The sequence below is a fragment of the Epinephelus lanceolatus genome, chromosome 9 (assembly GCF_041903045.1).
Source record: "Epinephelus lanceolatus isolate andai-2023 chromosome 9, ASM4190304v1, whole genome shotgun sequence".
Lineage (NCBI taxonomy): Eukaryota > Metazoa > Chordata > Actinopteri > Perciformes > Serranidae > Epinephelus > Epinephelus lanceolatus.
The window spans coordinates 41,037,782-41,055,321 of record NC_135742.1 but is presented as its reverse complement, the minus strand read 5'-3'; the positions used below and the strand labels follow the sequence as shown (position 1 = coordinate 41,055,321).

The window sequence follows — 17,540 nt, the reverse complement described above, 5'->3', positions numbered from 1 at the left end:
GATGCATTTTATGTCTCTGTTTTAGATCATTCTTACCTAGCTATTAACTCAGTTTTATGAGCTAAATAGCTTTTTGTTTATTTGGTTCTTTTTATACCTTTTATCCTATCTTACTGTTTTAGTCCCTCAGCTTTTAGCCCCAGTGTTTCCTCATGGGGGCCTACCACACTGAGAGTTGTTCCTGGTCTCCCGATGGGGGTGCCGTCGGGAGACCGCTCTGACCTGGGTGGCTGAAGGGCACTGCACCTCGGTGTGGAGCCTCCTGTCTGCCCGGGTCGGGGTGTCTCTATGACGGCGCTCCCTGTGGCCATGGACCATGGGCCCTCTCGGTGTGGACGGCCCCCAGAGGTGGCTTTTTCCTTGCCTCGGGTCTCGGTGCTAGGCCATGTCTCTTTAGTGATAGCTAGTGTGTGTGTGTGTGTGTGTGTGTGTGTGTATATGTATATGTATATTTACGTATCTCTATGTGGGGTGGGAGGGTTGGGTTTTCTCTTTTCTTTTTGTTTTCTGTTTTGGATCTTTGTTGTTTTTAACCTCTGTGAGGCACTTTGTGTTACTGTAGTATGAAAAGTGCCATATAAATAAAGTTGATTTGATTTGATTACAGTTTATTGACAAATTCAAATGTCTCTTTACACCCAGAAGTTCTGAACAATTTCCAAATATTCTTAAATGCATTATTATTAACAGTTTAACATGATGCATGAAATTAAATACCCCAAAAATTAAAGTACAAAAAACTGCAAAATCCATGTTTTTGCTTGAGATCAGTGATCCATCATAGTAATCACCCAGTCACCTCCCATACAGTTGCAGTGAATGTTGACATAAGCTATAAGCCCAGTTCACACCAAAGATTCACGACCAGACAAGTTGAAACAGGCAACTACTTGCAATGCGCCATTCTGCAACGTTCTAAAATCCTGCCGGTTCACACCAATGCAACTAGATGAACTGGGCTAGAGAGACCACAACCATTTTTTGTACCAGGCTGTAAACATGTTTATTTCTGCTGTAAAGCTGAACATTTTAACATGGGGGTCTGTGGGGATATACTGTTGTGAAACCAAGTGGCCTCTCAACTAAGTGCAGTTTTTGGCACACCCACGTTAGTTTAATTTTTCAGCCTCAGAGGTTGCCGCTTAGTATTGATGCATATCTGTTTTTTTAAACTCTTAAATACTGATGTCAGTTCCAGCTAGGAGAGGGGAAAAAACAGATGCATCTTAGGTGCACTGTGATTCTCTCCTAAAAGATTATGTCTCAGTGCAGAAATCTACAAATTGGATGGTGTAACATAGAGGACATAAACATGTGGGTCGTGTTTACATTATAAGCAAGGCTACCTCTTGAGTTTTGGTGAGTAGAGCTGAGCCTAAGCACTGCATCCTACTGGAATACAAATATGCTGTTATTATAGCAGCAAGTGCTCACACATTGAGAAATACAAACCATGCATAGAAATCAAACATTTTGATACATTAAGATGCCTTGCTAATAATTTTATAATCACACTATAACCCTCTAAATTGAATTCGAATCGAATCATGAGGTCCCACCCCTTTTACTGGTCTAAAAAATCCAGTGTCAGTTGAGCTGTAATGTTAGTGTAAAAGATGCAAATCTGGAGTGTACCTGTGTGACTGCATTGGGGGAGCTTCCAGCAACAGCCTCATATGGAGGTGGAGGATCCAATGGACAGAAGACCTCCACCCCTTTGATCCGAGCCCCGTAGATATGAGGCAGAGGGATCACACTGTCCCCAAGGATCCTGAAACACACACACAGCCAACCAGTGAGTGAGTTTTCATGTTCAATCATGCTTAAGTGACACATCAACACTAAAAATGGATTAAAGTAAAAATGTAAGTAAAGTTAAAGTACAGAACACAGGTGGAGGAGCTGTTACCTGCGAGCCAGGCGTGGTGTGTATGAGTAGAAGGTGGAGAAGTAGGAGGGGGGAGGGGCTGGGGCCACAAACTCATCTGGGTCTGGGACCGGAGGAGGCTCCTCCCTGTCTTCAACTGTGGCCCTGTGCTCATCCTGTCACAGAGCAGAGATACATGACATCACACAGGAGTCAGTGTCGTCAAGTGATTTTGTCATAAACCTTTGGCAATGTAAACCTATGTGACGCTTGTGGTCGACAAAAAAATACATATATGTGTATGTGCAATAGTTATTGTAACGTAACAGCCTGTCACAGGTTACAGCGTGATGATTAGAGGAGAAATGACAGAGCATAAAGGAAAAAAAAAACAACTCAATCATTTAGGATTTTGGTAAAAGAGAAGGAAATCACCTGTTAATTTATATGTATGTACATATATATATACACTGAACAAAAATATAAACGCAACGCTTTTGTTTTTGCTCCCATTTTTCGTGAGCTGGACCCAAAGATCTAAAACTTTTTCTACATACACAAAAGACCATTTCCCTCGAATATTGTTCACGAATCTGTCTAAATCTGTGTTAGTGAGCACTTCTCCTTTGCCGAGATAATCCATCCCACCTCACAGGTGTGGCATATCAAGATGCTGATTAGACAGCATGAATATTGCACAGGTGTGCCTTAGACTGGCCACAATAAAAGGCCACTCTAAAATGTTCAGTTTTATGACACAGCACAATGCCACAGATGTTGCAAGTTTTGAGGGAGCGTGCAATTGGCATGCTGACTGCAGGAATGTCCACCAGAGCTGTTGCCCGTGAATTGAATGTTCATTTCTCTACTATAAGCCGTCTCCAAAGGCGTTTCAGACAATTTGGCAGTACATTCAACTGGCCTCACAACCGCAGACCACGTGTAACCACACCAGCCCAGGACCTCCACATCCACCATGTTCACCTCCAAGATCGTCTGAGACCAGCCACCCGGACAGCTGCTGCAACAATCGGTTTGCATAACCAAATAATTTCTGCACAAACTGTCAGAAACCGTCTCAGAGAAGCTCATCTGCATGCTCGTCATCCTCATCTGGGTCTTGACCTGACTGCAGTTCGTCATCGTAACCGACTTGAGTGGGCAAATGCTCACATTCGATGGCGTCTGGCACGTTGGAGAGGTGTTCTCTTCACGGATGAATCCCTGTTTTCACTGTTCAGGGCAGATGGCAGACAGCGTGTGTGGCGTTGTGTGGGTGAGCGGTTTGCTGATGTCAATGTTGTGGATCGAGTGGCCCATGGTGGTGGTGGGGTTATGGTATAGGCAGGCGTATGTTATGGACAACGAACACAGGTGTATTTTATTGATGGCATTTTGAATGCACAGAGATACCGTGACGAGATCCTGAGGCCCATTGTTGTGCCATTCATCCACGACCATCACCTCATGTTGCAGCATGATAATGCACGGACCCATGTTGCAAGGATCTGTACACAATTCCTGGAAGCTGAAAACATCCCAGTTCTTGCATGGCCAGCATACTCACCGGACATGTCACCCATTGAGCATGTTTGGGATGCTCTGGATCGGCGTATACGACAGTGTGTTCCAGTTCCTGCCAATATCCAGCAACTTCGCACAGCCATTGAAGAGGAGTGGACCAACATTCCGCAGGACACAATCAACAACCTGATCAACTCTATGCGAAGGAGATGTATTGCACTGCGTGAGGCAAATGGTGGTCACACCAGATACAGACTGGTTTTCTGACCCCCCCAGACCCCCCCAATAAAGCAAAACTGCACATTTCAGAGTGGCCTTTTATTGTGGCCAGCCTAAGGCACACCTGTGCAATATTCATGCTGTCTAATCAGCATCTTGATATGCCACACCTGTAAGGTGGGATGGATTATCTCGGCAAAGGAGATTTAGACAGATTCGTGAACAATATTTGAGGGAAATGGTCTTTTGTGTATGTAGAAAAAGTTATAGATCTTTGGGTCCAGTTCACGAAAAATGGGAGCAAAAACAAGTGTTTATATTTTTGTTCAGTGCATATATATATATATATATATATATATATATATATACAGTACAGGCCAAAAGTTTGGACACACCTTCTCATTCAATGCGTTTTCTTTATTTTCATGACTATTTACATTGTAGATTCTCACTGAAGGCATCAAAACTATGAATGAACACATGTGGAGTTATGTACTTAACAAAAAAAGGTGAAATAACTGAAAACATGTTTTATATTCTAGTTTCTTCAAAATAGCCACCCTTTGCTCTGATTACTGCTTTGCACACTCTTGGCATTCTCTCCATGAGCTTCAAGAGGTAGTCACCTGAAATGGTTTTCCAACAGTCTCGAAGGAGTTCCCAGAGGTGTTTAGCACTTGTTGGCCCCTTTGTCTTCACTCTGCGGTCCAGCTCACCCCAAACCATCTCGATTGGGTTCAGGTCCGGTGACTGTGGAGGCCAGGTCATCTGCTGCAGCACTCCATCACTCTCCTTCTTGGTCAAATAGCCCTTACACAGCCTGGAGGTGTGTTTGGGGTCATTGTCCTGTTGAAAAATAAATGATCGTCCAACTAAACGCAAACCGGATGGGATGGCATGTTGCTGCAGGATGCCGTGGTAGCCATGCTGGTTCAGTGTGCCTTCAATTTTGAATAAATCCCCAACAGTGTCACCAGCAAAACACCCCCACACCATCACACCTCCTCCTCCATGCTTCACAGTGGGAACCAGGCATGTGGAATCCATCCGTTCACCTTTTCTGCGTCTCACAAAGACACGGCGGTTGGAACCAAAGATCTCAAATTTGGACTCATCAGACCAAAGCACAGATTTCCACTGGTCTAATGTCCATTCCTTGTGTTTCTTGGCCCAAACAAATCTCTTCTGCTTGTTGCCTCTCCTTAGCAGTGGTTTCCTAGCAGCTATTTGACCATGAAGGCCTGATTCGCGCAGTCTCCTCTTAACAGTTAGAGATAGAGATGGGTCTGCTGCTAGAACTCTGTGTGGCATTCATCTGGTCTCTGATCTGAGCTGCTGTTAACTTGCGATTTCTGAGGCTGGTGACTCGGATGAACTTATCCTCAGAAGCAGAGGTGACTCTTGGTCGTCCTTTCCTGGGTCGGTCCTCATGTGTGCCAGTTTCGTTGTAGCGCTTGATGGTTTTTGCGACTCCACTTGGGGACACATTTAAAGTTTTTGCAATTTTCCGGACTGACTGACCTTCATTTCTTAAAGTAATGATGGCCACTCGTTTTTCTTTAGTTAGCTGATTGGTTCTTGCCATAATATGAATTTTAACAGTTGTCCAATAGGGCTGTCGGCTGTGTATTAACCTGACTTCTGCACAACACAACTGATGGTCCCAACCCCATTGATAAAGCAAGAAATTCCACTAATTAACCCTGATAAGGCACACCTGTGAAGTGGAAACCATTTCAGGTGACTACCTCTTGAAGCTCATGGAGAGAATGCCAAGAGTGTGCAAAGCAGTAATCAGAGCAAAGGGTGGCTATTTTGAAGAAACTAGAATATAAAACATGTTTTCAGTTATTTCACCTTTTTTTGTTAAGTACATAACTCCACATGTGTTCATTCATAGTTTTGATGCCTTCAGTGAGAATCTACAATGTAAATAGTCATGAAAATAAAGAAAACGCATTGAATGAGAAGGTGTGTCCAAACTTTTGGCCTGTACTGTATATAGATCCCAGGGTACATTTTTTGTAATTGGGAGCTGTTTAAATGTGTAATTTGTGGTAGATTTTATTTTGTTGAACTATTAATATTGTATACAGAATCTGAATCTCACTCTGAGTTACTGTTGTTGCTTACTGAATATTGTGAGACACTTAAACAGCAAAACTAAAAACGGTTATAAACTTGACAGAGGAAAGACGTATTTAATGAAGTTACATTGCTCCTTGTGTGTAACTGTGCAAAGCCTATCTCTTAATGGGGAGTTGGACAGCAGCTCTGCTCTCTGCTTTGTTCATATTTTGCAGAATATCATTAATATTTCCCTCATTATTGAGGTATCATTTCACTCACAACCTATCTAGGCGTCCCTTTGAGTGTAACAAGCAGGGTGTACGTGCGTTGTGAACCGGCCTATGTAGGCACATACTGTTTGAATAGTGTGGCCCTTAAACAGCAGCAAAATACTGTACCATTCTGACTTTAGACCAGGTTTTTGTTGGTCAATGTAGCGATCACTTTTCTGCTGCCTCAAAACCGCAATCCCCACCAAAGTGTCTCACTGCACCACATTGTAAGACCCTCACCACTGAAAGACGTTTGCACAGTTACTCTAAGTATAAACACATCATTGTCTCATATATCATATTTCTGATTTGGATATTTTTAAGCACTAACCCGCTGTAGATAACAACATTAGGATTGCTGCGACAGACCTGACTGTGTCATCATACCGTGCAGGGGGTTCTGGCGGTGAAGATCTGCAGGTATCTCAGGGCAGCTGCCATGAGGCACACAGCTGTGGTCAGAGCGTTCAGAGCACACAGTGCAAACAAGACTTTCTAGGAGAGAAACAGAAACAATCTGATCGTTCAAATAGAGCAGACAGAACTATTTAATCTATTATCCACATTCAAAACAGTCCAAGAGCTCCATATTTACAAGCTGCAAACAATAGTGCTGTACAAGAAATTGAAGAATGGCTCTTTGTTATTTTGGTAGAAATGAATGAGAGTTTTATCCAATCAGGCAGGAGAGGTGGTGTTTTTGCTGAAGGTTGGATCTTAGACATTACAATAAGTATAGCCATTTTGAAAGTCTGCTCTGTGTCCAGTGCGACATCACTCAGCTGACCATAAATTCACATGTAGTCATTCTGCAAACAAGTAAAGGATGAATACATGGACGAAATGAGAAACAAATATTCAATAATGTAAAGACAGAATTATAACAAATACAATTGTGTCAAAACTATCAAAATTAAGTTTTGAACTAGTCTTTAAACATTTAGTCGAAGTAATGTGCGTATTTCCTGCATACACTAATAGAAACCCATATTATTCCTATGGTGTAATCCTCACTAAAGACACAGGTGTTCACTGCTACTACTCCTGATTAACTCATTCTCAGCTCATTACATATACATGAAGATGAGTGACTCTAACAGTATCTGTTGTCCAGATTTCTTTCAAGAAAGTGTGAGGATTATACAGTACATGTATACTGTATATGTAATACTTTATTGAAAGTGCATTCTCCTCAGGATGTATTTATCAGTCAGCTCACAGTGAATCCAGCTGTGACATATGTTTAGTTGGTGGACCTTGAGAAGGATCCTCATGGTGTTGCAGGAGTGGGCAGGGTGGAGCTCCAGCAGCTTCTCCTCAGGACATTTGGAGCTGGGGGAGAGGGAGCAGCAGTAACAAACATTGCCAGCCTCACTCTGAAACAACAAACAAAACACACACACACACGCACACACCGTTGATATAAATATGATTTACAACATTTACTGATTTATGACGTCCCATGAAGATCAAGATCTCCTCATCAGGAGAAGCTTCAAAATATTAAAATGTATGGAGTATACAAAGCAGTTAAATCAGTCAATACAACATGCACTAAGCTATGTAGTGACTGTCACAAGAATAGAAAAAACTTGCAGTGGATGTTTATGGTCCTCAGAGGCTGAATCTTAATTGTCCTGACCTTTAAAGGATAATACAACTTGGCTCTTACTGTAAACTCTCAGACAACTTTCATTAATGGCCACATGACCAGGGTGACCTGAATTTAGTTTTGGTACACCATTAAAAAAAAAAGTGCTCAGTGTCAGCTGCACAATATAAAGGCAAACAGAACATATTACACAGTAAATTATAATCATAATAATCCTGCATTTCTCACAACAACTTTGAAGACATTCCCTTGGGCTTTCACATTCACAAGATTAAGACAGACAATGTCACAGTGGCCTTGACGTATGACCACCAAAATGTCATTAGTTCATCAGTCAAAGGGGACATTTTTGCCAAATTTTGAGAAATTTGGTCAAGGTGTTCATGAGAAATCTCGCGCTCACGTGAATGACACAAATGTCCAAGAAGACATTCGTGCAAAACTTGAAAAAAACAATCCTCTCAGGTTTTCTTGAGGTATCGTTTTCACAAGAGTGAGACAGACAAGGTCACAGTGACTTTGACCACCAAAATTTAAGTTTCATCAGTTCAGTGGAGTTCATAATTGAGCTCTTCAATTGAAGAAATTCCCCTGAAGCCATTCTTCAGATATTGTGTTCATGAGAATAGGACAGATGGACAACATGAAAACATAATGCCTCTAACTACGACTATCGCTGGTGCTGAGGCATAAAAATAAAGGATGGATGGGTGGAGGATATGGAAATATATTTCATAATGATTATATGCCAATATTCATTCAATCTGATGGTTTGAAGGCTCAACAACTGCATTGCCAGTCAATATTAGGTCAGAAAATACAACATCTGTACAATTTACTTCTGTTACAAACCACGCCCACTCCTGGTCTCATATCCGAATAGAGATAATAAACAAACATGATAGAAAGTGTTCCTTGGTGAGCTTTAGAGGTGTCGATGGGTGTATTTTCAGCTTCCCACAGGCAGGCTCACTATTTACCCGTCTTCAGTCTGTATGCTGAGCTTGGCTAACCATGTCCTGACTCCAGACAAGGGATTAATATCCATCACTCTGTGGAAAGATTCAGCTACATTATGTAACATTAAGAGTCATTTTACAGGTCAATTTGCATCTACACTCCATTAACACTAATAATAATATTCATATGCTCCCAAAGTTATTTCTGCACAACCAATGAGTCATTGACATATCAGTTACTGAAGACAGTGTCTGTTTACATTTGACGCCAAATGAAGCTACATTGGAAGTACTGCACTGGATCTGTACCAGCATGAAAATAGTGCACATGCACACACACACACACACACCTCTATTTATAGAGGAGAGTGCAAAACACTGCATGACCCCTATCTATTCTTAAACCTCCACTGCCCTAACAGACAGAACAGATGGACAAAAAGAAAAATGAAAAACAGCTCGACAGGAAGGAGACAGAGGATAGGAGATGAGACCTGGTAGAGGGAGGAAGGAAAGCCAACACAACAGCAGGGAAGGTCAAAAGGTCACACAGTGGAGCTCTGGCCTGAGCAAGACTCATCACATTTCCTGCAGCCTGACCTGCAACATATCAATTTCCCTAGCCAAGGCCAAGAGTGAAGAACTGTGGAGCTACATAGTGCCTCCAATGACAAACTGCACACATAGTAATACACATATACAACACACTGTTTGTTCAACTAGAATAAATACACATTTACAAAAAATCAAATGAAGCCAAAATATAACCACAAAATTAATGAATGTTTTTAGCTGATTTGTTTGTTTTGTAATCCTTCCCAATAACTTTTTATTTTGTTCAAACAATATTTTATTTACAATATTATTTTTCCTGTTTTTGTTTTAAAGACCAAACAGCAGGAATTGTCAAACTAATGCAATCACTGTATGTTTGTCAAGTAGGGGAAGACAACTATGTGTATTCATTTAAATTTGCCTGGAAATCGCTGACTTCTATCACAGATGTATAATATGAACTAAATACTGGACTCAAAGATGGCGCCTAGTCATTCCAATGGAGTTGCTCGCCTGGCGCATACACCAAAGATGTTTTCAGCCTCTGCGTTTACTTCCGCAGTATGCAGCCCACAGAACATGCACAGCAGTGTTTCTCCTTCTGGCTCTGCCTGTGAGTTCCTGCTCGTCTCATAGACTTCACATTGTCAGAATGAAATGGATTTTTAAATTCCTTTTCTCAGCTTGAGGACAGTTTTACAAATAAAAACAACTCTATGGATCAATAATTCATAAAAGAAAGAGTCATAATTGACCTTATTTGCAGTTTATCATGTCCTGTTAACAGTTTTACAAACATCTCATCATAATGGTGGTCTATGAAGAAAGTGCTTTTTGGGCCATAGGGAATTTTTTTTAATGCAATATCCCAAGTGGCCACTGGACAAAAATGGAAACAGGGCTGAGTGGCTTTCTGAACGTCTGACTTCTACATAAAACTGACCATATTCTCAAGCTTCCTTCACCTACACTACTGAGAAGTTCCATAATAATCCAGATTCTTTCCATGAAACACAATAACCAAGTGAATCAGATTATTCTAAGCCTTGACACACTTCTGTTTTTTGTGAGTAAAATGGTCAACTTACAAACAAAAGTGGTGAAATACCATATTATATCAATACTGAAGTGAATGCAGCCAAACACACACTTAAAAGTCTAACAAAGGGAAGTCTGCACCAACTATTTGTTTCCATGAGAACCTACTTGGTTGATTTTTCTTTGTGATTATCAGTTTTTGGTTATGTACAAGTCTGTATTTAATGCGTGTTTTTTCCCCTCTACAATCTTCCTTGTGGCTGTAATAAATCCCATCTGTGCTGTGTTTATGCCTGGTTCTCAGTGGACAGTTTTCCCAGGAAAATTGCATGACCTTAATAAATCCAGAGTAATACTTAATCATGTGAACATGTCTCCCAATTGTGTTTGTGCAATCCTCCCTTAAAGGTCCAGTGTGTAGGATTCAGGGCAGGGGTCAGCAACCATTCATATGAAAAGAGCCATTTTTGGACAAAAAGAGAAAAAACAAATCTGTCTGCAGCTGCAAAACATATTTGAACCTGATAATAAAAGAAACACAGCTGTTTAAGTCTACATTAACCTATCAACATTACTAAGAGGTCTAAATGAGCATTTGTTAGTATGTTTTACCACATAGTGGCTCTACACTGGGTTATTTATGATTATTTGGTACTTTAATGTTGCAGCATTGTCGATTAAATCAAACAAATCTGTCAACGCATCATTTAAGTCTCTATTTTCTTGTGACAAAGCTGCCCCGAACATCGCCAACCTCCAGGACGAGGGGGATGATGTGACGGAGCGGCTCTTTCATTGACTGTGGGCAGCGCGCACATACACACACTCACACACACACACACACACACACACTTGGTAGTTCTGCATATATTTATTTATATTTATATCCATACATTCATACGATCCTTGTATCGTTTCCTTACAGAGTATGTTGCATATTCATCCTTGCTCTGTTAAATAGTCTGTTCTTGCGCCTTTGATGATCATGTGACGTATTATTACGTTTCGTTATTGTTAAGTTAACTTTTGTTGTGAATAATTTGTGAGGGTTAAAGGAGAACATTTATGAAAATAATGAATATTTTGCCTTATGTTTATTTTGAGTTTAGAAAGCTGTAAATTGTGTTTTTGGTTAGTCAATATGCTGATTGTGTTTTTTTTTATGTGAATAATATGCCTAGTGGGAGGGGCACCTGGTTTAAAGGAGGCTGCTTTGGCCCCGGATGAGTCAGTCTTGTTGTGGTTACAGAGGAGGTAACAACTGCTCGACCTCCAGACTGTGTGCTGGAACCTGTGTTTTTGAAAAGGCATTTTGAGTTACTGAAGAACTCTCTTTTTTGGACATTCTGACAATTTGTAAAGAGTATTTTTTTTTCATGTTTTTTTCACTTTTTGTAAATATCACTGTCTGCACTTTGGGAGGCCGGCATAATAAATAACGCCATCACAATATTTTTCCGACTATGCCTGTGTTTTCCCAGTTTTTGAGTTCTGAAATAGAACTCTGCGACATTTCCTGTGAGACTTTTTGTTTTTTGGATTTGAAATCCATAGCAAGCCTATCTGGGTAAACTGGAGACTAGACAACACTACTGAGGTTCATCAAAGTTTGGTGAAAAATCTTAATCTTTTTTGTCAAAGGGGCTAAAGAGACGCATGTAGCACCGAAACCTCAGGTTGTCTACCCCTGATTTAGAGTGATACATTAGCAGAAACTGTATAGAATATTAATAACTGTGCTTCCATGAGTGTATAATCACCTGAAACTAAGAATCACTGTTATTTTGTCATTTTAAAATGAGCTGTTTATATCTACGTACTGAGCAGGTCATGATACTTTTTGTCCTACTATGGCAAAGGCGTGACCTCATGTCCTCAAACGAGATGATGATAAAATCCCAATATCCTCAAGCAAGCACTTCCTAAGTAACAGCACCTTAGCTTTTTACTATAGCTAAAATTGGTCAAATTTGTATGTCATATCGAACTACAAATGTTAGTTAGCATTAATAAACAAGTTTCAACCATAAAATGTGATTCAGGTTGTGTACCTTGTCAACTTTCATGTTGGGATCGGCTGACTTGGCAGAGTTGACTACCATCTTGTTTTTACATGGATTAATTTATTGTGCTTTTGCAACCACTAGATGGCACAAAAAAAGTGTCCACGAACAAGGACAACAGCTCTATTTTTAGAAGAAAATAAGTATAAGGTGCAGCAAACTGAAAATGTAATGTCTTCATATAAGGATGCATGGTCTCAGGAGGTTAAAGACTTTTTATCCTGTTTCATAAACTTATTGGAACTCTGAAAATCCACCAGTGGCTGGCACATCTTGGTAGGTTCTAAATAGTTGGAGTTTATATTTCATTCATACATACATAGTGGAGACTGCTGAGATAAAAAAAAAACAACACCTTGTTAGGGTTAACAATTTCACGCTAACAAAAAACTTCACAGGTTACTACCTTTACTGTTAATGAATGGACTGCATTTAAAATAATCGTTTATGCTTTAATGATGTCAAGCTAATTTGCAGAAGACAGAAGAACAGCAAAGACTTCCTTGTCTTTCAGTGAAGGCTATGTGGGAAACATTATCATCAGGCAGCATCTTGCCTAAATCAACGAGATGCAGAGTAAGGCTGGACATGCTTTCACCATAGTAGGAAAGAAATATTGTGAGTAGGGTTGGGTCGGTTCCCGGTAATACCAATTCGGTCCGGTACTCCGTCTTGGACCGGGTTTTATTTTTTGAGACTGACCGGACCGCATACTTGGGCAGAACGTACACGGAACGGACGCTGCGGAGATCCGCCCGGTAAAAGTGGACGTCCGCAAGCCCTGTGCACGCAAAGCACAACTGCGCGGACTCCGCTCCGTGCACCAGTGTCACACAAAAGACTGTTCGGCATGTATTTTTCACATCGCGGGGATTTTTCATGGAGCTAGGAGGTGCGAGTGCGCATGTGCCTCTACTGTAGCCTGGAGTTTGTTTAATAGTGACGGGGAGTCAATAATGGCGGACAATTTAGTCTCAACGAACTCAAGGAATGCGCCGCTATGGCAATACTTTGGCTTTGAGCCAGACGAAGGAGGCAACCCTTGTTTCCACTGATTGAGTAAGCTGCAAAATTTATTTGTAAGGAATAAAAGAAAAAATGTGTTACTGTCACTCTGTTGTCCTAAGGTCGTTTTTTATTTTGAGTCAATTGCGCCCCCAAGTGGCGAAAATCCGGTATTACCGAATTGATTTTTTTGTTTTTTACAAAAACCGGACCTTTTTTTTTCTCATACCGACCCAACCCTAATTGTGAGTGGGTCCTCTTCCACGGAGTTCGCCATGTTGTTTCTAAAGTAGACTTGTTCCAATCACACACTGGCTCTGGATAAGGCCATTTGCGTTTTCACATTGGTCACCATAGCCAAGTTTCAGTTGGTTGCAATCTACAACCTCAACCCAGATGTCACAAGTCCCACACCTTTAAATACAGCTGCAAAAATTCTTATTCTTCTGTGAATCAAGAAAAGCAGAGCAGAGCCAGTAATGTGATTGGCTGCTGCCTCTGTTTGAATGAGATGAGAGCCAGTCAAATTGCTATTTCCATCCTGAATGATAAAAAGTTATTGACTCCTAAGTTACTGTACATCCTTTGCTCTAATTGCCATGTAACATCCTTCCCCAGTAAACTGGTTCAACATGGAATACATCAAATTAATCAGCATGATGTCATCTCTAATTGAATTTTCCATAGAAGGAATAGAGGGAAGCAGAGGCATCATGGAGAAAGGATACAGAAAATCTACAAATGATGAGACAGACACAAACAGGTAACATCCTCACCAATTGGCAGCTGGTCATACTGGAAACCAGCTGGGCTCCCTGGCAGCACAGGATGAATCCAGCCAGATTAAGGAGCACACACACCACAGACAGCAGGACAAACACATTGACCTGGAGATGGAGGGATGGGGGAGAATGGATGAAAAAGGAAGGGAAGATGGATTATTGTGGTTTGAACACCCTGTGGACATATTCTGTAAAGAGATTTTAAAAAACATGATGTAAATAAATGGTGAGGGACATCGACAAAACATTTACTGTATGTTGCAATGTAGCATGGGCCATATGCAAACACAAAGACAGAGGTGGGATGACATTAGATTAGAATATAGTTCAACAAAATATATACTATGGAGGATTTTCCTAAAAAAAAAAAAAAAACAATGTATAGACTCACACAAAAGTAATCCCTCTCAGTCATCACTTATGACCCACTACAAGTGTGTGTTGGTGTATTTATCTGCAGAGGCCAAGCTCTCTGCCTGTATATTCTTACTTGATTTGTATTTTGCTTTGGTAGGGACATTTTTTGGCAGTGGTATAGAAATCTCAGCCTATATTTGTGCACAGGTAAGGTTCTAACATTATAAAAAAGTAGCTAACAAGCAGCAGTAGCATGCATCCAGGAGGAAAGAATGAAAACCGCAGAAACAGTAATGAAAAAAAGGAACAAAGCTTGTTCCAAAACTAAAGTAAATCCAGGGTTGGCTTTCACTTTCAATGGCGAGCACTGAAGGAGAGGATGAAGAGTGATGCAGAGTTGGCCTGTTTTCTGTTGGACAAGTAAGTGAAGTGTTATGCTTAGTTAGCCAGCTGAAGTATTGGCATTTCCACCAAAACAAATGTAACATTCCCACAACATCACAGTAGATTGCAGTGTACACACACCTCTATGCCATTCCACGCGCTTGCATGGAGGGCCCAGGGTGGAGAGAGCACACCTCTCTGCCCTTCCATAAGCATATGAGGAAAGCCTGAGTTAGAGACAGCATACCATTCTGACCCTCCATATGCCTACATGGAAAGCCTAACACAGGGAGAACAGCAGCAAAGACCCCCTGAACAGCACAGAGCAAGCATCAATGACAAACACAAATGACACTGAGTAAGACACAACACAAAAGGAGGGGCTGGGGTGGAGGCAGGTTGCAAAGTGATTTGCAGAGAAAGCAGCACAACAGTAGGCAGGCCAAAGCAGTTTGTGATGTGAGCTGAGCAGTATTTAGTACCAAAAGGGAGAAGACCATACTTAAAGATACATCAGAAATGCTTGTGTTTCAATGTGTACATGGTAAAAAATACAAAAAAATGATGACATAAGCTTAGTGAGGCTCAGGGGCTGTGTGACAGTACAGTTAAAAAAGCGACCTTTAAGCAGCATTCACCTTTTCTTTGTTTAAATGCCAGTACAGCCCAATCCACAACACAGCTGCTGATATTAACCTGCATTCATGTTGATTCTGTCAGATAATGTTGCAGTTATAAAACAGCATTTTAACCTGCCCTGCAGTGTTAAAACCTTTGTTTGTTAAAATCTGCATTAGGGGTGTAATTAGTGGAAATTAGTGAAATTAGTGAAAACATCTATCCATATCGTCATCTTTAGCATAGACTTTTATTTTGAAAGTCTGTGTCACTGTCAAACAGCAGCAGACAGATGGCAAGCAGCCAAGAGAAAGACGATGATGGTAACATTATTTACTCTGGAATAAATTAGCAAAGTGGAAATATTTTGGATTTAGGAGAAAATACAGGACAACAGACAGAGCACATGGCGTATGTAAACAATGGTGTTACAAGAAAAAACACAGTGTTACGTTACCTGTCTGGACGAGCGCCTCACTCCGCTAACTTTCCACTACAGTTACATTAGCTGCTCTGTTTTAACAATGTTTTGCTGAAAAACTGTGCATGCAGGCTGAAATTCAACCGAGCTGTTCTGTCAGGAGATTATTTATGCAGTGATTTAAACCACCGGTGAGTAAGAAAAATAATAACACTGCATGTAATTTGTTAAACTGTGAGTAGAAGAAAAAGGTCCGCTAGCCGCTAGGCTAATTTATGCAGTGTAAACATGCTTAAGCTAATAATGTGCAATTAGCAGCAAAACAATTTTTTTGTCCATGAACCTTGACAGTTATTACTGAGCTGAATTTGAGACTTTTGTTGAATGATATTGTTGTAAATCTGTGTTTTATGGCTGTTTGGAGAAGTTTTCCTTCAGGGCTTTAAGCCAGATATTCCTGAAGTTTTATAAAAAAAAAAAGGATCATGGTTAAGGTTAAAATGAAAAGATTTCCTCCAGAAAGGTCTCTCTGACAGAAAGCCCTGAAGGCTAACTTATCCCATTTGCTGTTTTATTTGTGTTAGTGGAGTAGGTTTAAAGTGAACTTTACTGTAGTTATTATTTATGTCTTATTTATGTGTTTTATGGCCAAAAGTAAAAAAGAAAGGAGTTGTAGCGTCCTCTGTAACAGACTATCTTAAATGGGCATTTAATATCGCCTAATATCTATGGCAGACTGAATCGAAAATTGCATTGTGGCAGACTTTGTTATATGGGAAAATGTATGTCATATTGTTGTCCAAAGAATCAATATATTGTTATGAAACTGGTGATTTACACCCCTAATCTAACAAGATAAAGTTTTCAGCGCGTTCATCTGATTTCAGACTTTTTTTTTTTTTTTGGCAGCAAAATGCATCTAGTGGACTGAAAAAGCAATTGATTATATTATTGTAGTAGGCTACCTAAAGTTTGAATTTGTCATATAAATAATTTTTATGATAAAAAATCTATACCTGGCACTGTGGGACGATATGATATTGCCAAACAAAATATTGCTATAGTATGCTGTATCAACCCCCCCCCCCCCCCCCCCCCAACAGAAACTAGTTCATTTTCTGCCGTCAATGTATTAACATTCAGTGATTATCTCTCTCTAAAGTAGATTTTATTGTTACTGTATTCAAATTAAATTGCCCTTACACACACACGCACGCACGCACACACACACACACACACACACACACACACACACACACGTGCTATGGGCAGGAAACAATGCAGAATGCAATCCACTGCTACTGTTCATAATGTGTGTTTACTGATCACTCTCCTACAGATATATTCAAGGTGCCAGGGTGTATTAAGTTACTGCTAATGCTAACGCAACACGTCCTACTGCTGCTGCTTCACATCAAGATTCAACTGGAGAACAACGGGATGGCTTTTATTGTGAAGACAGGAAACACAATGTATTTGCACTAACGACAGTGTGGACAGCAGAAATCACTGAAAATGTGTCTAAAAAGCACAAGTTATTTTCTGCATTTTTTGACAGCAAATTAGTTTTATATATTGCAGGTAGTGATGGGAGAGTGAGGGACAGTCATAGTGAGCTGTTAGATGAAGAGCTGCAGGCGACAGGCTGCACACCTCTGACTCCTAAGCAACATAACCAGCTCGTATTACTGAGTTTGTTTGGTTGCACTATAACCAGAAACACTTGCCTGTTTTGCTCAACCACTGTTTACTGTGATATTAAACCCAGGGATGCAAACAGGTGTATGGTCAAAA

General features: G+C 40.5%; 1 protein-coding gene across 3 annotated transcripts in view; it reads right to left on the bottom strand.

Annotated features, from left to right (window-relative positions):
- fam189a2 (family with sequence similarity 189 member A2) overlaps positions 1–17,540 on the bottom strand; it is a 46,674-nt gene that overhangs the window by 19,575 nt on the left and 9,559 nt on the right. For 2 of the 3 annotated variants that reach the window (XR_013492057.1, XM_033618436.2), the window contains exons 3-7: positions 13,961–14,071; positions 7,209–7,328; positions 6,340–6,447; positions 1,910–2,043; positions 1,636–1,771 (exon numbers count right to left, since the gene is read on the bottom strand). Coding sequence is in view for 2 of the 3 variants with exons in the window: in XM_033618436.2 (XP_033474327.1) it covers positions 1,636–1,771; positions 1,910–2,043; positions 6,340–6,447; positions 7,209–7,328; positions 13,961–14,071 (609 nt within the window). In the remaining variant the exon portion in view is untranslated. The remainder of the gene's footprint in view (positions 1–1,635; positions 1,772–1,909; positions 2,044–6,339; positions 6,448–7,208; positions 7,329–13,960; positions 14,072–17,540) is intronic. The other variant, XM_078170965.1, reaches the window with a different exon arrangement.